General features: G+C 35.0%; 1 protein-coding gene across 2 annotated transcripts; it reads right to left on the bottom strand.

Moving 5' to 3' along the window:
• Positions 1 to 12,184: 12,184 nt before the first annotated feature.
• Positions 12,185 to 18,768, bottom strand: LOC130051613 (piRNA biogenesis protein EXD1-like). Of its 2 annotated transcripts, XM_056153755.1 has the most exons (6): positions 18,669 to 18,768; positions 17,001 to 17,249; positions 16,103 to 16,183; positions 15,482 to 15,604; positions 14,170 to 14,291; positions 12,185 to 14,035 (listed from the first exon to the last, which is right to left on the bottom strand). In XM_056153755.1, the coding sequence occupies exons 1-6, from the start codon at positions 18,684 to 18,686 to the stop codon at positions 13,252 to 13,254; spliced, it is 1,377 nt and encodes a 458-aa protein (XP_056009730.1). In that variant the 5' UTR covers positions 18,687 to 18,768; the 3' UTR covers positions 12,185 to 13,251. The 2 variants fall into 2 exon arrangements, with proteins under 2 accessions (XP_056009730.1, XP_056009731.1); XM_056153756.1 differs by lacking the exon at positions 16,103 to 16,183.
• Between the last annotated feature and the right edge of the window lie 4,266 nt (positions 18,769 to 23,034).

The raw sequence follows: 23,034 nt of genomic DNA, 5'->3' as shown, positions 1-23,034 counted from the left end.
TTTAAACAAGAAAAAATATATTGTTTTGTATATAGGATAAGGAAGTTTATAATTCTGTTGCCTTTCGACAATGGGAGTTCACCTAATAAAATATTAAAAGTACATTAAAACCTATTCTTTTGGAAGTTGTTCTATAAATGTGCATGCTCAAATTGCTCCATAATATAGATACTTTTTCACAGCCAATGAAAACGTGTTGAATTGTCTCAACTTCATCATTACAAAAGGTACAACAATCAAAAGACACAACATTGATTTTTTTAAAATAATAATTGACAGGCAGAATTCTATGAAGTAATCTATATTGTAACCATTGGATAGTAGAGTCCTTGGTAGTCTTAAAACATACAGTAAAAACATCCTTAACACATATCTCTATTCCATAAGCTACCAGATCTAAATTCCACTTTGAAACAGAAGTAGGTATATCATGGTTTACATTTAACTGTTTGTAAACAGATTTAGTACATTTAGTTTGCAAAATCAAAGGTTTATAATATAATGGAATATAAGATGTAAAAGATCTATTGAATAAACCTTTGTTTTCAAACAATTTCAGATGAGTTGATATTGCACTCAATACACTGTTATATTGTAATATACAAACTTGGATATCAAATTTATGTTGAAAAAGGTTATGTGATAAAAGATTCCCTTTGTCATCTAGGAAATCGTCTATGAGTTTTACACCTTTTTTATACCAGCTTTTGATAAACAGTGTTTTCATACCCACTCTAATATTTGAATTATACCACACAGGAATGCTGGGATAGGTTTCCTTGTAGAAATTTTTGTCAAAGGATTTTATTACATGAAATAAATGGTTTATTTTCGGAATAATTAATGTTTTAACCACTGTAACCCGACCAAATGGTGTTAGAACTCGCCTTTTCCAATGTTGTAGCATGCTCTTTATTTTAGGAATCTGTATGTTGTAGTTTAAATCTGTAATTTGTTGTAAGTCTACTGAAAAGTTAATACCTAATAAATTGAAAGTTGTTGAACCCCAGTCAAGTTTCCATCTAGTGTGATGAAAGACCTGATTTGAAAACTTTTTAGATCCGATCCAAACAGTTTTTTTTTTTGAGTTGTTTACCTTTAAACCAGAAAGTTTAGAGAAAAAATCTAAGGTATCTAATGCTGTAAAAAGTGACTTAGGTGTCCCATCAAGAGCAAGTGATGTATCATCTGCATATTGACTTATTTTGTGTTCCTTATCACATATCACAATACCTTTTATATCCTTATTTTGTTTAATTAAAATTGCAAGAATTTCTGCACAAAGGAGGAACAAATAAGGTGCAACAGGGTTGCCTTATCTACAGCCCCTCTCAATATTGAATTGAATAGATAAAAACCCACTCTGTAACACTGCAGCCCTAAAATTTGTATTAAGAATCTTCACCCATTCAATAATGTATTCACCAAAACCGAAATATCTTAATACTTTATATATAAATGACCATGAAATTGAGTCAAAAGCTTTTTCAAAATCAATTAAAACAAATAGTCCTGGCATATTTTTACTTTCTGTATAATGCATAAGATCATAGATAAATCTGGTATTTTCTCCAATGTATCTTCCTTTTATAAATCCAGACTGGGTGTCTGAAATAAGATGATCTAAAGTAGACTTGATTCTGTTACTAAGACAACCTGAAATAAGTTTATACAAGACATTTAACAATGTAATAGGTCGCCAGTTTTTTAAAAAGTGTCTAGATTTATCACCTTTAGACAAACATGAAATAATCCCCAATTGCTGAGAGATGGGAAGCTCTTTTTTGGAGAAAATACAGTTAACAGATTTTAATATGAGTTCTTTCATATCTGTCCAAAAAAAAATTGAAAAATTCTACACTATATCTATCACTACCTGGAGATTTATTGTTTTTCATATTTTTTAATACTTCAAACACTTCTTTTTCAGATATTGTTCTTTCCAAAGACTCTGAAATATTTTTGTCCAACTTTGGAACACAATTTTTAATAATTTTGTTAAGATCTAAATCTAAAAGTTCTGAATCTTTATTTGTATATAGAGTTTGGTAAAAACATTTAACTTCATTAGTATATCCGCCTGTTCATAGATCATACCATTTCCTTCAACTTTTTTAATAGTTTTATTTAAATAATTGCGTTTTTCCAGATTGCAGAAATACCTTGTGGGTTTTCCCCCTTCCTCTATCCATCTAGCTTTAGATCTTATGATATGACCTTCCATATTTTCTTTTCTGAAGTTTTCTAAAATCAACCTCTTTTCTTCAATAAGATGCAAGTCTATGTTTTCCTCAGTTTCTAAGTGACCTATTTCTTCAAGTAGAGATATTTCTTGCTTTTCCCTTTGTTTTTTCTTGTAGGAAGAGTATGAAATAGTAACACCCCTTATTTCCATAAGTAAAACCTCCAATAGTATACTATCATCAATAGATCTTGTGTTATCCGTGTCACTTTTACTATATGTCTACAGACTTTATGAATAGTTTCTTTGACTTTCTGCACATATTCTTTATCTGAAAGAAGACTATTATTGAATTTCCAAAGTCCACATCCCCTTTTAAAAGAGTTAAATTTTAATTCTACAACTATGGAGTGATCAGGGGCCCGTTTTACAAAAAGTCGTAAATCTTAAGTCCTAAGTCCTAAATTTGAAGAACTTACGACAGATCGTAGGACCGTTTTACAAAACGTATCGCAATCGTATTATCGTAAATTCTTTTGTCGCAAGTCGTATATGGAACTCTTCAGCGCATGAAGTTGTAGAATTGAACATAGATATCGCGCGAAACCCGACGCTTTGACGCGCAGACACTGGGGAGGAAAGAAAATCGGAGCAAATTAACTTTGAATTATATATTTGCATTGCTAATTAAGCGAAATAAATTTATTCAATTCAATCTATTGATTTACCAAACATGTTGGCATACAATCTTAATTGATACATTAGTTAATAAACTACTAATTCATACTAACAGTGAAACGATACCTAAATTGGGATGGGATAGACAGGGAATCCACACACTTTAAAGAAAATATCGCCAAAATAAATCAAGGGGGGGGGGGTAGTTAGGCACCTTACTGTAGCCAAAACCTGTTAATTGAATGTTAACCATTTGAAGCTGATCAATACATGTACATATAAACAATTCTTAATTACTGCATAGTATGTTATGAGCAAGCATTTTGTTTTTACATACATTGTACACTGAGTGGCCAAAAGTATTGCAACAACCATGGCTGACGTCATCACAAGTTTACTCGCTTCAAATTTTATTTTTATTGCTGACGCGTAACAAAGTAAGCTTGGGTCGTGATGTCAGGTATGCGAATTAACTAGGGTACGAATTATATGGGGAACCGTTTGTAATTCAAAGTAGCAGACGATTTCCGGTAAGGTATCGAATGAAAACAATGTCGAAGAATGAGAGAGAATTGTCAAAGGACCTAAAGGAAAGGATTGTAATTCTAAATTCAAAGGGATTTAATGACAACAAAATTAGTGAATCATTGGGAATCCATAGAAGCACTGCTGGACGAGTTTTGAAAACATTCCAACAAAAAGAAAGTGTTAAAAACGATCCCCGGAGAGGAAGGCCCCGAGTGATAGATGAGAAGGGTGATCGGAAACTTTATCGCTTTCTGAAAACTAACAGAAGACAATTTCTTCAAGACATTACATCAACTTTTAATAGGAATGAAGGTACAAATGTGTCCATGAGAACTGTTCGTCGTAAGTTACACCAGGAAGGATACAGGAGGGGCAACATTCAGAAAACGCTTACAATCGCTAAAGTCAACAAACAACGCCGAATTTTATGGTGCCGAGGAAAAGACATTGGAAACCTGAACAGTGGTAGAAAGTTATTTTCTCAGACGAAACACGGGTAGTCATTGGACAAAATAACTCTGTAAGTTTGTGGAGAAAATCGTCCGAGAAGAGGAAACCTTACCATCTGAACTAACGCAAAACGCCCGTGAGAGTAAGTTGTATGTTTTAGGGGTGTATTACCTATTATGGTATTGGTGTTCGTGTACCTGTTGATAGAAATCTAAACTCAGCAAGACATATTGAATTGCTGGATAATCACTTATGGCCTGTTGTTAGCAAAATTTTTGGAAATCAGCAATTTATTTTCCAAGACGATAATTCCACCCCCACTCCTCTAGACAGACCAGTACTTGAAAATAAGAAAACGGTATTCCAAAATTCAACTGGCCTGCACAGTCCCCGGACCTTAATGTCATTGAAAATGTCTGGCGTTGTATCAAAATCAAACTGTCCCGTGAGTTTGATGATATTAAAAACCAGGATGACCTAATGGCTGCAGTGACAAAAATTTGGGATGACCTCTCTCAAACATATATCCGTAGCTTCCATGCTTCGATATCTTCAAGACTACGACAAGTTATTATTCAGAAAGACTTTGCAAACAAAATACTAGAAAAAAATGGTAAATAAATAATGTTTATTTCATTGAAAGTTGGTTTTTTCCATGCAGCTGTTATTTACATTGTGATGACGTCAGCCATGTTTGTTGCAATACTTTTGGCCACTCAGTGTATATACAAATGCACATACATTTATATTCGAGTTACAAGACTAAGGTGGGAGGGGGGTGGTGTCAGATTGCTAATTATAAGTTAGTTGTGCTATTGCATGCATATTATATGAATAATTAGACTTATTATTTGATCTCCAATTATATATATTCCTAATTATCTTAATATTAGTTACAGATTTCCAATATCAAGGAAATTAACTTGATTTTTTAAAAGTTAGATTTTAAATAAGAGTTATTCTTGTGTATTATAATATACATGATATACTAGGCGATATAAAATCATAATTTTACAGGTACGTGGCTGTATCAAGTGGTCTAATATAGGACGGAAAGGTGAATCTTTGCAGTTCGTTAATGGCTATATAACAAGCAATATGATGGATGATGGTACTTGTTAAGGGGGGGGGGGGGGGGGGGCATTCAACCACACGTTAAAAAAAAATGCAACACCGTCTATTTTTTCATAAATACTAATAACTGGTATAATGGGGGAATGTAGTTATTAATTAATTAATTCACTCACAATTTCTTTTTCCATTTGAAATACATTACAAACATACTAATAGGCCTAACTGATAATTTAATGGATGGGGGCGGACGTGGAAAAGGGTTAGGGATTAATTCACTCACAATTTTTTCCCCAATACAGTGTCTTTCTCATACATACTAATAATTGGTATAAATCTACCATGATATTGGATAACACCGTGCATATAAATGATGTACTAGTACATGTAAGTGCATACATGTATAATATAGGCGTACATAACTAGACCTACGTGGATGGGTGTGTCGAAATAAGATCTGATATGACATGCATATTCTTTTTTAAAATGCTTGAAGTAGTCAACATCATCATGATCATTGGAAAAAGTATGGTCTATGTGGGAATATACAAACATTGTAAAAAACATTGCAATGGGTCCTATGGCACACACTTGCTACATTTGTTTGATCCGCGCACTGACGGAAATACCACATTTTGTGTGACGCAGTCATTAGAGGAAGTGACGCATTGTAGTAAACAAAGGAGGCAGTACAGGCCTTTATGTGTGCAGACAATAATGAATCATGGTATGTACTCGAATAACAGCGGGTACAGCCTTGCTTAGGTTTGTAGGATGCTCTACGTCTCCCCGCACTAAATCTGCTAACTCGTAGAGATACCGCCTAGGCAAACGATACATCTCGACTACCTCAACATCACTGAGGTAGTCCAACGGATTATTTCTATCGCGAAACACCCGCAGCACACGTTTTTTATGAGTCTCATTCATAACATTAAACATTAGAAATGCAGCCATGTTGAATTATTTTAATAACCATAGTAACAAATATTTTATGGAGCACTTGCGACAAAACTTGGGACATAGGGTCGCCCCCGGGCGGTCGTAGACTTAAGGCCGAATTTCATCGTAACTCGTAAATCCTAAATCTTTGTAAAACGGTCTCACATCGCAAGTTATGTCTTACGACTAATTTTAAGACTTACGACCTTTTGTAAAACGGGCCCCTGATCTATAACCAGGTTTAATTAAGTATGTTTCCACAGAATTGGACAAACTTTCAGAGATTAAAATGTAATCTAGACGACCCTGTTTTAAGGGTGTCTTTTTATGCCATGTATAAACCCGTCTATCAGGATTCAAAATTCTAAAATAATCTAGAAGTTGTAAGTCATCCATAATTTCTAATAATTTCTTCCTTGCTTTTGGGTTATTTATTGAAGTATAATTATTTGTATCAATATCTGGGCTTAGTGCAAGATTAAAATCTCCTAAAAGTATATAATACTCATTATCCAGTTCTAAAAATACCTCACGAACATATTCATAAAACTCAGGACTATCAATGTTTGGACCATAAATTTTTTGATAATGTAGCCAAGCCCTGGCAATTCACAGTAGCAATTTTTATGGAATCAACATTTTCTAAAGTAAAAAAGACTAATATATAACATAAAGCATTGCATAATTGCTAATGGATATTGTAAGCAGACATTTACAGACAGATTGATCACTGTTCGTTATCTTCACCTTGCATACATTTAAAAAAAAAAGTTAGCATCTTTATTTGTAAACAAAAAATACTCTCGACCACTTTCACACATCTTCCACACTTGTAAACAAAACCTTAACTTTGATCCCGAATGTATTTAGTTTGAGTCCCGATCCCGATGACAAAATACAGGCGCGGATTTTAGGTTTGTCTCCGCAAGAATAAACACACTAGCGCCGGTGTTTAAGTTTCTCATTCACATCATCCAAAATGTCGAATTTATGTCTGTTTCCGCTACTATCGATGGCGAACAATTTACCATTGAAGTACCTTGCTGAATGAATCCTAGAGTCTTCGTTTAGGTCCCGTATGAGTTTGGCATTCATGGGTGTAATATGAATATATGATCGTGCATAATGAAGTGTTTCTTCACTCTTTCCTGTGACCAATTCTTTATCACTCTTATTTTTGTCTCTGGGTCACGAAATTTGGCTATTACCGGTATTGGACCGTCCCTCACTCCACCTGGTACCCGATGAATGGCCACAATATCTGCAGGTGCCAAATCTATATTGACCGACTCTGAGGATTTTGTACAAGTCTTCACGCAAGTTTTCATCCTGTTTTTCCTCCCACCGCAGGAACTTTATGTTACTTTTTTGAAAGTATTGCTGATTTTGATTTGCAAGGCTAATCGCACTGTCTGCTCTACTCTGCAGTATTTTAAGATTTTCTTTCATACCTCGTAGCTCCCGTGCTCGGTCACCTAACTTCTCACGTAGCGTCTCAAAGTCAAGGTTGAAGCCGTCTGAGATCTCTCTAACGTGCCCTTTAAATTTTTTCGTATTGTTCTCAAGTTTTTGTTCAAATTCTTTCTTTACATCGGCTTTGATTTCTTTTGTGGTGTTTTCTTTCATTTCTGTCAGAATTGTGCTTTTCACGACTGCAATGATTTCCTCTTTCTTTTCCTTTTTTATCTCCTCTTTATAAACAATCAACCAGAAGAGTACAGTTTAAAAAAAATTTGTTTGGGTCTTTACAAACCCAAACATCACTACATATAAACAATGCTGCCATATAATGTTTGTACATATACACATACTACAACTACAATAACTAATAATTTGGCGTCTTGGGGGCTACTCATTTCTTTCTTAGCAATCTATTATTAATAACAATATCTGGCTTGATCCTATCATCAAAACTGTCTGAAGTAAAAGAGTTAACAACCCTGCCTAGGGTCAATACACGCAGACTGCACTCTGGGCTGATCCCAGGATTGTATGCCTGGGGCTGATCCCAACAGACATCACAGAACAAGTGAACCATGCCCGGGGCTGATCCCAGCAGGCATCAAAGAAAGTGAACCATGCCCGGGGCTGATCCCAGCAGGCATCAGAGAACGAGCGGACCATGCCCGGGGCTGATCCCAGCAGGCAACGAAAGGGAAGAAGTACTCTGAGCTGAACCCAGGAGCGATAACGTATTCCTGGTACTGATTCCCAGTAGGCATAAAACTGTTAGTCTAAGAAAACACTACTTACTAGTCAAATTCTATTAAACATTTAACAAACTACCTATGTACAATAAGTTATATGTGATGATAAAACTGTGGTATATACCGTAATAATAAGCAAAACCAAACAAAGACTTGGGGGTAGAATTCCCCTGGAATGAACGCCTAGAATTAAGTAGCCCCATAGAGAACCAGGGATGCTGATGGGGACGGAGGGTGGGTAGCTGCAAACACAAGCGTCTTAAGTATGAAATGAAACAATTACAGACTCCCCCTCTAGGCATCAATGCCCCTGGTTGCTCTTATCTCATTGGTCAATTCTATCTCTCCTACTGACCAAAACATCTATAATTAGAAACACTGCCCAACAAGATTTTTTAATTATGTCTTGTTATACAACCAATTACTAGTAAATAATAATTATACAGAGACAAGCAAACAGTAAGGTAGAAAGTACATCTTGTTTATAAATAATAATTTAATCCTATTAAATTTCAATAGAATAGAGGACACAATGTCTTTGATTTCTATTTTGTTCACCATATTGCCTCTAATTTCCGACAAACTGTCCTGAATCAATTTCAAGTCCATTGAAATATTTAATGCACCTGGATGGGCCCCGCCTGATGGAGAGTCCATATCTGAGCTGTCTGTTCTCTTCTGTTTTTTAGCCGACGCTTTTTCAGACAATGTGGAACTTCTAACGGCTTGAGGAACACTGTGTAGATTTAACTGCACCAATTTTCTCTCCGGTGTTTTCAGAATTTCCGTTTGCTTTCTATCTGCTTTTTTCTCTTTCTTTTGCTTATTGTCCGCCATTGAGTAGTAATCACGATAGACACAAAGATTCACAATATCTTCCAAAAAGTATCCAAAATACTCACATGCGTTTTAAAGTATCACAGTAGTGTCAATCAGATTCCAAATATTTAAAAAATCCGGCTTATGAACGTCAAAAATAGAACAAAATTTGATGAAATAAGCGGAGCTCTTTCACCTGTGTCAGTACTACTCCATCACGTGATCCGATCTCCCCTAAACAAGATTTTATTGTTTAGTACATTTTTCTAAACAAGAGTCCCGTGGGGATCCGGGTTAGAATAGGTCCTTAGTACCCCTTGCTTGTCGTAAGAGGTGACTAAATGGGGCAGTCCTTCGGATGAGACCACAAAAACCGAGGTCCCGTGCCACAGCAGGTGTGGCACGATAAAGACCCCTCCCTGTTCAATGGCCATAAGTGCCGAGCATCTAGGCCTAAATTTTGCAGCCCTTCACCGGCAGTGGTGACGTCTCCATATGAGTGAAATATTCTCAAGAGGGACGTTAAACAATATTCAATCAATCTAAACAAGAAACCACGATTTACTTTAAGTTTGAAAATTTTAGAGGGGAGGGGGGTGGGGTCTTAAATCCGCCACTGGAAGGGCTGTAAAATGTAGTCCTGTGCTCGGCGCTTATGGCCTTTGAACAGGGAGGTATCTATATCGTGCCACATTTGTTGTGGGCCTCGGTTTCTGCGGTCTCATCCGCCCCTTACAACAAGGAAGGGGTACTGAGGCAGATTGAAGGGGTTTAGGCACCTTTTGATGGGATCAATTGGGATGGGGTGTAACGGGGAACTCTTATGGTTAAACATTTAATTTCATACACATGTAGATGTACCTAGAAAAATAGTCTCGCAATTTTCAGCAATGACAAGGGGTGGTAGCAACAACAAACTTGTTTCAAGGTTAACCAACTCCGGTGGCCTTGACTTCTGACCTTGATCATACGAACTGGTATAACTTCAGAACCTGGATTAATGGAGACATGGGATCTTCAACAGTGAGGGATGATGAGGCCTATAAATGGCTTTCTGGGGTTAACTGACTCCCTTGACATGACAATGTATGTTACATACTTGTAATGAGATACCGGTATATAGGATACCTACAAATGAGTTCAAGCGGTCGTGGTAGTTCAGTAGTAGAGCGCTCGCTTCGCAACCTGGGGGTGGTTGAGTTCGAGCCCCGTTTGTGCTCTCGGCATCTAGAAGTGAGAATCACGGATCTTTCGGATACCAATTTAATAACGGAGGTCCCGTGTCACGGCAGGCATTGGCACGATAAAGAACCCTCACTGCTACGGCCCAGAGCGTTAAGCATAGGTCTGAATTTGTGGTACTTCACCTACAGCTGGTGACGTCTCCATATGAGTGAAAAATTCTTGACAGGACGTAAGAAACAAACAAATGGGTTTTAAGATCAAGTGACGACAGTCACATTAATCTTAAAAAGTTGTATAACTTCAGCACGTTAACTGATAGAGACATTGGATCACCAATAATGATGATTGGATGATGGAATTTATCAACTAATATCAAGGTCAAGTTACTGCAATGACCTTAACCTGTGACCTTTCTTATATGACATTTGTGTCTTGCGCATGTGAAAACGTATATCTCAAAATTTTCAATTTAAACCTTCACTATTATGTGTCAAACGGAATGAGGTAATAGCTTTAGCTCACCTTCAGCTTCTTATATCTTTTTGTTCACTTTTTTCAATGGCAATATTTTTGTGTGTGTGTGTTTCACTGTCAATAAAACTGCTACATGTATTTTAAAGATAATGCAAATAGAGACAGTTATCGGTTGGGGAGACTTTATGATCAACAGATTATAATCATGTCTTTTTTTTAATAACTAAACTCGCCAAGCCTATTTAAAAGCAGTCTGGAACTGGTTTGAATTTATCCCCAGCAAGCTGTCATTAGGGTGAAGACCGTCATCATAAAGTTGTTATGGTTGGACCGTCCAAATTTCGAAATAAAAATATCAAATACATCTTAGTAGTTCGTTTTGTTTTATGCTCTTTCAGACCTAAATTTAGGCGTCATATACATTACCTTGGAATTCCCTTGATGCGACTGGGGCTATTTATGGACGCTTAACGAGCGGCTAATGTAAAAGGCGTACCCGCTATTTTTACTTTTCATATAATCCTATCAATGTTAATAACTTTCAAAAATAATTTAATTAATCTGTTTTAAAGTAATTTTGTACAAAATATAATAGATAAGTTACATCGGACCATACAGCTTAAATTTAAACACTCATCCACACTAACCCAAATACTTCCGCTAATCACATTAGTGACTATAAAGATTCAAGTTTTCATCGATTGTAGTATTATGATATCATCAAAATACATGTGGTCAAATAATGAAGTATATGTAAAATAGTGTATAGGGAGTCATCGTTATGAAACTACGGTGTCAGGTCTACAAACAGCATTATGAAAATAATGTGACAGAAAGGGAGATTTACATTTTCTCTTTTTCTGATGCCGACCATCCCCTGGAACTGACAGGTGAAAATCCTAGGTTGATGTCTTCAATATGTGGAGACTGGGGACATTTGAGGGGAAGAAATGTTGTGGTCAGACGGGTTTGATCGCCGGTGACCAAATTGTTCAGTTGGTAGAGCACCTGACCAGAGATTTAGGAGATCCGGGTTCGAATCCCGGTCTGGTCCGTTGCATTTTCTCCCTTCCTGTTACAGAATATTTTCGATTTTACTGGTCAAACTTTGAAATGGAAATTAAAGGATTGAAATTAATTTAAGTTAATTTACTTCGACAAGAAGACAGGTCAAGACAAGTGAGAGTCTAGTGTACCTAATATCTTCGCAATGAGTAATGGATAATAGGTGATCTTATTAAAAGAGAAAGACAGACGCACGGATCAGTATGTTTACAACAATTAACACCAAAGTTCGCAAAGATGGTTAGAGTTGAAAACCAATTAAAGATAAATAAACCAAATATATACTGTAAAAATGCTTTTTGAGGTTTGAAAATAAGACCGCCCGAAACGCGGAATTCCGGGGAAAACCAGACAAAATAACGTTAAAAATATCCGCTCCCAAACAAATCGTGAGGAAACTGAAGCGTCCGGATATCTGAGGGTGTATATGATAATTATTTTATTGTTTCAACAAATAACGCGTTCATTGTGTATGATATCTGCCGGGAAATCCCACGATGTACACAAGAGGCCAAGGCAAACGGTTATGGATCAGAATTACCCTTGATAATACAGCAGCAGAATTTACTAACAAAGGTAATCAAACAATTAATAAGATTTATTTACAATGAATAATTGAAAGAAATTTGTAACAATAGCAAAATACTAACTTACGGTAGGTAAACAATAAATTTGAAAACCCATGCACACACAAAATTAGGTATGAAATAATCCAAACATGCCAAGAGTTTTTTTAAATCAGAGTTTTTCATTGTACTTATAGTAGGAATGAATTTTCTAGTACAATCTTGAAAGACAATGGTGCAACCATTACGTCATATTTCTACTAAACATGAGCTCTAGAACAATCTAGGTCACAGGTGTTAATCGAGTGCAAGCAGCATACAACAAGAAGTAAAATCCAACTCTCTAGAACAATCTATGTCACAGGTGTCAATTGAATATAAGTAGGCCTAGTACACAACATAGTATCTGTCCATTATATATTACAAATTATGATCAAATAGATAATTTCCTTCATTTTCGAATTCCCGTTCAATTCCAAAAACGTGTTCAGAATGAATTTCATCTGTATGGTTGGTGGGGTTTTTTTTTGGGGGGGGGGGGGTTAAGCATTGAAGATCTGTGTAAGTGTATATGATGATAAAATGCGTCTGTATTAGTGCGAGAGCACAAAGGAGTAATATTGAGGTAAGTTTCCGGACTTCATATTACCATGACGTATTAAGTCCATAAAAATTTTGCATTTTAAGCGTTTTGAAAAACAAAACTTTTTACTCGTTGTTTTTTCATAAATTCACCTTTTGCGTAGTAATCCCACGTTTTACTTAAAACATTGATATCACTATTAAAAACACTGGATTTCAGACATGAATTAATCTCAGCGAAATATGAACAGGGTTATGAGGTAATCATCATCTGGTATCATTGATTTTTAGGAAGGTAACATTTCCCTGTCCATGAAAAGAACCCTCGCATGATTTTGACGCATTTGTAATAAGGGTCGGCTATTTAAGATTTACCAAGTATTTATCAATTTATTTTTCAAGTCACTGTTTTGCCCTATCTTAATAATAATTATAACACATCTTAATTAAAAGGAGTATAATGTGTTACATATCAAAATGATATAACAGTCTTAAAATATTCTCAGCGCGGTACTACGTCGCGTCCAAATGTTGAATCGAGTCTTCGTTTTAATTTTCGGGCCTTTTCTTTCAAAACCACTGGTACATCTGTCCCTCTGGCAATGAAGTATTTAATTTTTCTATAATAGTGGTCTTTCATTTTGAAGTCTTTCCCTTTGTCCGCCAACAAGTCATACATTCTCTCCAAATCTTCTTCCATTAAAATCCAGTATAAACGAAGAACGATTTCGGGAAAGTCGTCATCGTATGTGCTACTTGGTTTCAAGGACCTCAACACATCCTTCTCGCTGTTTGTTAAATGGCTAAGCCTTGTTTCAGTGCTGCATTTTGACTCAATGTCGTTCAGAAGGATTTTCTGTACTTTGTCTTTCAATTGCTTTGCTTGCTTTCCCATTGCTTTGTTTGGATGGTTTACAGTTCTTGAAAGAAATGGAAGTGTATACCTTTTTACGATATGCTCGCTTCCCTCAGATGTAAGTTCATCATCCAATTCTTTCAGATCATTTTGGATAATTTCCGTTTTTAACCGGTCAATAAATTCTGACTTTTTGCGAGCATCTCTATCGTCAATCCTTTTCAGTGCGCGTACTTCGTCACCATCCTCTGGTAAGTCCTCGAGTTTGGTGCTTGGTTCCCATTTTTCAATGATGGAATCGATGATTTGCATTGTATAGTTCTCTACTCGTTTTCGTCTCTTTGTCTTTGCTTCTTCGTCTATGGTAATGTTGATGTTCTCTAAAACTCGTTCTCGAAAAGTTTCCAATAGTCTATTCTTTTCGATCATGCTAAAATAATATTTTGTACTGCACTTAATCTGATTATCATATAAAATGAAAGTACATATAGAGAGAACACATGACTTGGTATAAAATCAAAATACTCATGGGAAACTCCATTGTATTTATCTGTTGTCTCTTACCGCTTTAGTTCTTCGTAAACTTCCGGTATCAGCGACCTCACATCACCAGCTGCATATGAAATCATTTCATCTGTTAAAGGTCGCAATGCCCAAAAATCGTTTTGTCCTTTCGTCCACTTTGTCTGAAAAAAGTAGAAATAAATTGATCAGAACTGAGCAACATGTCGACAAAAGGCATCGATAATTTTTCACTAGTCATATGGAGATGTCACCAGCTGTAGGTGAAGTATATGTACCACAAAATCAGATATATGCTTAGCACTCAGGGCCGTAGCAGTGAGGGTTCTCTAACGTGCCAATGCCTGCCGTGACAAGGGACCTCCGTTTTTAAACTCACATCCGAATGACCTGTGATTCTCACTACTAAATGCCGAGCGTTTAGCGAAGAAGCAGTCACTACCCATGTGAACGTCATAGGTTTGACGCGACCTCACGGTTACGAAGCGAACGGTCTACCACTGAGGTACCGGGAGTTTGATACTGGTATTTACCACACTACTGATTTGATTGGTTTATTAAGCGTTCTAATGCGATTATATTACTTGTCGAGAGAAAAAAACAAAGAAGGATAAAGAAAATTTATCTGTGTTACACCTGAAGAACCAGGATCAATGTATTGTCCCGTGTCTTCGCACGAGAAGTATGTATCCAAACCTGACATGAAGTCGGGTCGTAGGTGGCAATACCCAAGGCATTCCTATTGTGATGAGGCACGGTTTGTATGTAAGCCAGTAGGGAGATTTGCTCTGTTGATTTATGACAAAACTGTAACAATAGTGCGTATACTAATCACATCGAGTGACTGGTGTAACCATTTTATTACGTCAAAATTGTGCGGAGTCACAAATCATGGCTGTAACGAGACTTCAAAGTGTATGTTTTGTTTATCAACGGGTGTCAGATAGACAAAAGTTGCAGATGGGTATGGCTTTGAAAAGTAGAGAATCTCGTCTAGGACTATTCAGCCTCTTGTCATTCTACCACCAGATTATCATCTTTGCAGCACTCTCTACTCTCAGATATTGATTTGAACATTTTGTTTTGTGACTTCAATTTTTAAATTCAACAAGTCACCCAAATGCCTCTTTGTCTCATTTCAAGAATTTTACTATTAGTTCTCTGAATATCACAATTAACGAGTGAATTGTCACAGTGTTGATGAAAACAGCAAAGAAAGAAACAGTTATTGGGATTTTTCTCTTTATTCTATATCGGGGATTGACTGTACTGTGCGCCTCGGGCTCGGGATTACAAGGAATATACAACACACACAACTTTTATCAACCCGCGTTATATATCAATGTGTATCTACCTTTAGTTCATCTTTATTTTCTGAGACTTTGCCTCCATCTGAATACTTTTCGCACAAGGTCTGTAATTTCAGGACTGGGGCAAGAAGACGTCCATTTTGTTCTTCTATGACAATATCTGCAACCTAACATATACACATAGATTTGTTAATCAAAGACTATTGACCATTACTAGAACTGCCGTGATCTACTGGTTCTAATGTATATGTAAAAATAACGTCCAGTTATCAATTTACAATTCCAATAAAGAATAAACAATTAACAGCAGGACAAACACGGACTCCTGTGGACACATCATGCCTAAAGCATCTCCTGTTGACCGGTCACACACGCCGTAACCCCTACATCTTGATCAGGTAAACCGAGTTATCCATGTCAGAATTACTTTACATATAAAACAAACAGTCCAACAATTGATATGAAACATGTCAGACAGCATTCGACCTAATGACAGGTTTGATCGTTATAACGATAATGACAATGCATAACATCTTGTGAGTGTGTGTTATGCACAAATCCACGATTATCTACTGTATTTTCCCAAGGATAAAAAACTACTTCCTCTGAGCATGGAATTAATCTGTACAATGTTACCAATTATATACAGTGTTATGATAGTGTACCTGAGTATCGAACACATTCTGTAAAGTCACATTGAATTGATGAAACAATGCGGCGCTGTCGCTGGTGCAGGCGTGCATCACCTGTAAAAGTGATGTAAATTTCTTCAGTATGACCATAAAGTTAGTTATTGACTGGGTTCGAGGACAACAGCTGTTTTGTTTGACCCGAGAACGGGTCTGTTGCCCGAGGCCGTAGGCTGAGGGTAACCGATCCGTTCGAGGGTCAAACAAAACAGCTGTTGTCCGAGGACCCAGTTAATAACTGTTTTGTTATACACCCTCATTTTTAAGGTTGTTTTTACTAGGTGCACGGTCTGGTTTGTTGACTTTAAACGGGACGGTGTGATTGCGTACAATTATCACCGATTCCACTAGTTTGAAAGAAAACATACCCAACATCCTAATTAATAATTATATTTTTCGTGTATCTGCTCTGCTTTTCATCAACTAAATTCTGTATTCCATGACCAGTCAATTCGGTGAACCTCGCCATAACGTAAACAAATCAGCAGACCCAAGAATCATGTGACTTGCGTATAGCCTTAACACGAATAAAATGAAAATAAGTAAACTTCATCTGATACAATTGATTCTAGAAAATGAACAAATAATTGTTCTATGTTCTTGCTGTCCCTACTTTGAAGAATTAAATGAATTTCATCTTCCGTTGCTGTCACAAAATGTGCACCCATCATTTCTCTTTATCCAAACGGCACGAAAAGATAACTCGAGTTAGCGCCATATGACGTCATCGGTCAACAGTCGATTTTAACAGTTCCCAGTCCAACAGTTGCCAGAACAGTCGAAATGTTGGACGTTTTTGGTAAGGAGTTATATAGGAACTGTTTTATAGGGGTATAACAATATACGTTTTCACACACACACACACACACAATACCTTTACAATTTGGCTTGATTCCAGTAAAGATTTCAGGCGACCATCCGTCAGAAGCTTTTTGTTTTCATGTATATCGAAAAGGTATACGGCTCCAGTGTAGGTTCCCACTTGCACTAGAGTCAAGGGACCGTCCACGCCCAACTGTATCCCCTCGCAATCCACCGCCAGCACACTCTCACGTGACAAGGTGGAAACAACTTGACGACAGTGGCTGGTTTGTACGATAATTTCTGTATTTGGTTGTGTCATCTAGGGTAAATTATATGTTTAGGATCATGGTTTTATTAATCATGCCCTATCTTATTTGAGGTTATAATGAAATTATATATGCTTATATAGATTATATATTGTTTATAGATATTTCAGAATTAATTATAATTACTTTAGTTTCCATTATCATATTCTGAAACATTCAAATCTAATGAATTGCCTCCAATTTATTACAACAAAACTGGCTTTTAAAAAATTCCCGAAATTTTTATTTCTTTCACTTTCAATTATAAAGCGAAATTTAACTGCTTTTGAAAATTGATTTTTGACAAAATTCTTGTGACATTGGGAATTCAAGATACATTTTGTGGATCCACAATTGGGGACAATGGGCATGGTTGATAACGGTCTATGATTATACCTGTCTATATTAGTGACTCAATACCTGGCGAGTCTATAAACATACACAAGTGAAACATTCTGTAAGAGGCGTAAGGGAAATTATTTGAATGTATCTAAATTCTAAAGAAGAAAAGCTATTTATTCAAAATCCCAAGGCTTAGTGAACACAACCTACTGGATAAATGTGTATAGCCATATCAATGATAGATTTTTTTTTAAAGATGATACAGATTTGGACCTATTTACTTGACATTCGTGTGTTAACTGATAACATATTTATAAAGGCGTATGACAATATTTGCATTTTTATTCCAATATGTACATGCGTACATGTGTATCAAGCACACGAACAAAGACAATAACGAGTGAATACATGCACACACATGTAATTTAAAGCCAACTCCTCTATCATTTTATTTTTCAATCTTAAAAAACTTAAAAGATCTTTTCAACACTGGTAAAATATTCTCTAACACTAATAAGTGCGGAAAATTATAGAAAGAAAGCGGATAGATTTTTTTGACTTCGTTGAAGAAATTTAAAACGATATACTTTAATTTTGGAGTGATGGATTGAATCCAAAAAATAAAACTATCGAAAAATTAAAACGTTAACAATAGGTAGATAAATTAAAATGTTGTTTATCTATAGCATAGAAAAAAATCACAATATATAAATTTTAAAAATTCAATATTTGATACAGTAAATCTACCCAACAATAAAAGTCAAGAAACACATTTCACTGTATTTCATATGAATATTTCACAGTGAAAGAATATATATATAGATATATTCACTGTATTTCATATGAATATTTCACAGTGAAAGAATATATATATATATATATATATATATATATATATATATATATATATCTTCAGTAGTTGTAACTCGGATTAAATAAAAAATAAAGAATTAGTTCAATTTGATTTGCATTTTATGATTTTAGTTTTAGTTTTATAACTTCTAAAGGAATATGTATCCGCATATTTGTGATACAAATTTTAGCTTTTTAAGTGAAATATTTTCAAAGTATTTTTATTTTTATTGACTTACTGTTGCTTGATTCTCCATTCACTACATGTATATAAATTCTGAATACTACATGTATTTAAAATGGAGAAACTTATATACCAGCATTCTTATCGCAAAAAAAATTAACCTGATCGTAATTTCTATTTTAAATCACGGGTTATTCTAGGTGTAATGACTTTCTATATTAACTACATACAGGTATTTATTTTCTGAAATCTTCATATCTCTTGATGTTACAGGATTGTCCTTTTGTTTACCCATTGAACACGTCCTAGTTTCGCTTTATCAAGTTTGGCAGCTACCTCTTCCTTACCCATTTAAAATATACAAAGGAGAACGAATGTATAGACACTCAACATTTTGAATTTTGAAAACAAATTTAAATATTAATAACAAATTTAAACTTGGGTGAAGAAATGATAAATCTCGATAGAAAAAGTTAGTTTATTCCTGTATTGAATTATTCATTACAACATATACACGTGAAACAAAACGCACAATAAATATATGCGTTTGAATACTGGGTAAATATGGATGAAAAACACCATTAAATTTAATTAAAATTCTTAAGTGACCAGATTTCTAGTTTTGTGTATTTTTAAAGTCTAGACCGATAACACAATCTATCAAGCCTAAAATGTGTTTCTATGCCACATTCACTTTCGGTTTAATTTCTTAATAATTTTGGTAGGTATTTGTTGATGATTCACAGCTGGAGTAAATACTATCCTCTTGTCAACAAAATTATTCTACCCGTGCCACGAACAAATTATTTGTCAATGAATTTTTTTTCATACTTAGCGAAATCTTAATAGAGGGAACCTTTTTTTTAAATGTCAAAGTAGTAGAGAGGTGTGACATTGGAGAGTTACCTCCCGTGAAAATCAGAATAAAATCAGATTTACAGAATGTTACCATTAAACTTACCATGGAATTAAATTAATTTCCGTCTAAAGATCATACGGACAATATCTAGGGAATTGATACACTTTTAATTCCTCTTCAGTGCTTGAGATTTCGTGGTTTACACAAAAAGATACTCAATAATACATGAAAATCTACGGAAAACTATATTTTCACTCTTGTTACTTACACATTTATAAAATTCTATGGAGAGAGAAAAAAAACCATGTTAATGCTGACTGCACCGTTTTGTTTTCAAAACACATGAATTAAGATATCTGTGTACTTTTATATGTCATGGCAAATGAAGTACTCAGCTAACTTCAATGATTTTAAATTCAGATGAGTAGGGAAAATAATGTAGCAATTTTTGCCAAAATATTCCTGGTTTTCATGCAGATCATGATGAATTTATTTTCCATTATCAGATATGTGGTGAATTCTGAAATCGTAATACAGTTCGTGGATTAGGTTTCAATGCATCATTAGAATTATTACAATTCATACTTCTTGGGGTTTGGAATTGGATTTTTTTAAAAAGCTATTTAGAATTTTAAAATCATCAAAAGTGAACAGGAGTAAGAGAATAGGATGTGTAAAATAATCTGGACATTTCATTGTAGGAATGTTATCACAATTGTTTAGAATTGTTAGAAAAATTTTATTTTTGGAGTCAAATTTTCAAATGATGTAATAAGTGACGTCAAAACACGTTTTCCTGTCTATAATGCTGTTAGCTATAGAAATACTTGCAGCAACCATTGGGGGTTGTATTAGTTTCGAGTTTTGGTCAAGGTAAGGCTAAAATAGGGCCTTACTTTCTTCATATTAAACCCTCAAATGGAGTCCACTTTTTAACATAGATAATACTAACATTAGACAAATATTTTACAAATTTCACAAGGACAAGAATATAATTTATCTGAACAATATGCAAAATCTTCAGGTAGGATAGAGTTAAGTGCTTTGATCTAGATGGGGGTCACTATTTATAGGTATACTTTTTTTACATTCAGAATTATAGAGGAAATTATTAATTCTGTCAGTTGTCTATTGTAGTGTGGATGTAAGTTTCTTGATCCCCCGGGTTAGGGTACAGCCACATGTTTATAAAAGGAATAACATTATAGGAAAAAAATAAGAATCATCGAACACGAACAAAAATGTTACAAAATGTCAAAAGAGCATGCAAACATCTTCATGTTGTTTATATTCTAGCTCAAGATTGCTAAAACCATGTATAAAACGTAATTTTTTCATTCACAGGTTAAAAACTTAATAATTTGACTAATAGCGATAAATTCAGATTGGCTAAACTAGAGAACTTTTCCTATGATGTGAAAGAATTATTATGGATAGGTTATATATGTCTCGCTGCTCTTTTGGATATGACCTTAAATCGGAGGTCCTGTTTCGCGGTAGGTGTTGATACGATAAATATTACATGTATTAGTTACTCTCTACTCACAAAGCATCTGTCGTAGTTTTATTAAATTTTCGCTAACTAAGGAGGATAGTAGCGTATTAGAAAGCCTTGGCTAGCGGATATGGTAGACCGCAAGTTACCAATTTTCATTACAGATCTTTTTTTAAAGTCTTATAAATTTATGCGGACCTACACTCGACGCCAGCAAGTTTTCTTACCTCCAGTCCTTTCCTCAAGAGTAACCTGTGAGTTTTAAAGCTTAAATGATAACGAAAAAGTTTTTATGCTCTCCATTTTTATATATAATTCTGCAAAATACTATAAGAAACCGGTTTTCTCAGTGGGGTTTAAGGAGATGCGTGACATCTCGATATGAAAAATTCTTGTATGATTTCCGAAATAGGTTTGAATTTTACGATGTAGTAATATTACCATACTTCATATGTCAGCCTGGATAGATCAGTGGTTATATTAACCTAACTAGTAATGCAAGGGCCTGGGGTTCGATCCCAAGCATTTTCGCCCTTCTTTGCTACAATAACTTTGTAATTTCCATATCTACAAACTGTTGCAATGCATGAGAGCTGATTTTATATTTTCATTTGCAACAACTAGGAACTATCAAAATATACTAACTCTAAATCAGGCATGCTAATGTACGACAATATCTTGTGTAGAAACGAGATAGAATGAAAGTGAATTGTACGTGAAATGTCACGAAAGATATATAGAGGATATCTATATTGCGTGTTTTGATATTTGGTTTATCCAACGAGTTGATATAGTGTATTTATTCGCGAGTTGGATAAATCAAAATATCAAAACACGCAATTATAGATGTTCTATTTATCTCATACGTCTTCTTTTCGCTTAATTTTGAGATGATCCCCAGTATTGTAAAAACAGCTGATTGAATTTGTTTTGAATCCGTGGCTCAGACGTCTGATTTATCAGTCTTCCTTACGCGGGAAAAAATAGTGCGCATATAATCCTTTCATATACAGTACAAAGGGGCACTTTTATAAAAGAAATCATGGATGAAAATTGTTTTAGAAGGGATTATAGTTTATAATTAATAATGGTTTTGCCATTCCAACAAAATAACAACTGTTGACCGAGTATTTATTTTTTGACGTAGGCCTGACCTTCTGATAAAAGTTTGATGTCGGCGTCTTTTTGAAATAAACAAGTGTAGGCTAACAACGATCAAGGAAAGTAATATTTTAATGCAGCGTTATTAGAATGTTCAACAGTTTACAATGAAAAGTAGAAGTGTTTGGATTTTATTCACGTGGTTTCTTTGGATCTGAGGGCGAGAGGAAATCCTGAGGCACTTTAACCCTAGTAAGTAAAGCTGTTGAGATTATAGCACATTCAATATGGCTCCAGAGAAAAGAGACTGTGCTTGTGGATACTTGGTACAGCAGCATGTCGAAGTACTTTCGATTAGGCTTGTCCAGTAGGCGGTTGATTCCTTGTCGATATTATTAGTTTGGACATCTTTTTGTTTTCTGATTGTAATTTTTGAGTAGGCCTAGTTATTGATCGAGTTGACATTTTTATGGCCGGTAACTTGCATTATATGTCAGTGGGGGCAACATCATTTTAATTTTGCTATAAAAGAAATTCTAAATAAATACAAAATAACAAGTTATACGCTTTATTTCATGCGTCGATATGCATAAACACAGAATATATGTCATCCAAGCAGGGACAGTGTCAAAAGTAGTTCGGACCGGAAGCTAATTCTTTATCTCACTTGCAATATACACCACACGTATGAGATAAATACAGGTATTATTGAGAAACGTAGACTGTTTAATTAAATATGAAATCCTGACCCACCACTTTTTTTGAGATCCATAATCACTGTCATCAGCATGTAAAAATGCGCATGAAATTTTGAGAGAAATGTTGAACTTTATTTTGGATTTATAATATAAATTACCATTAATTCACTGAATTATAATTTCATAAGTATTTTTCGTGTCAAATTAAACTAAAAAATACACTAAAATACTTTCTTTTTTATTAAAATTGGGGGTCTCACTGTAGAAG

The sequence above is a fragment of the Ostrea edulis genome, chromosome 2 (genome assembly GCF_947568905.1).
Source record: "Ostrea edulis chromosome 2, xbOstEdul1.1, whole genome shotgun sequence".
Taxonomy (NCBI): domain Eukaryota; kingdom Metazoa; phylum Mollusca; class Bivalvia; order Ostreida; family Ostreidae; genus Ostrea; species Ostrea edulis.
Note: the sequence above shows the minus strand (reverse complement) of the source record. Positions and strands in the feature narration are given on the sequence as shown.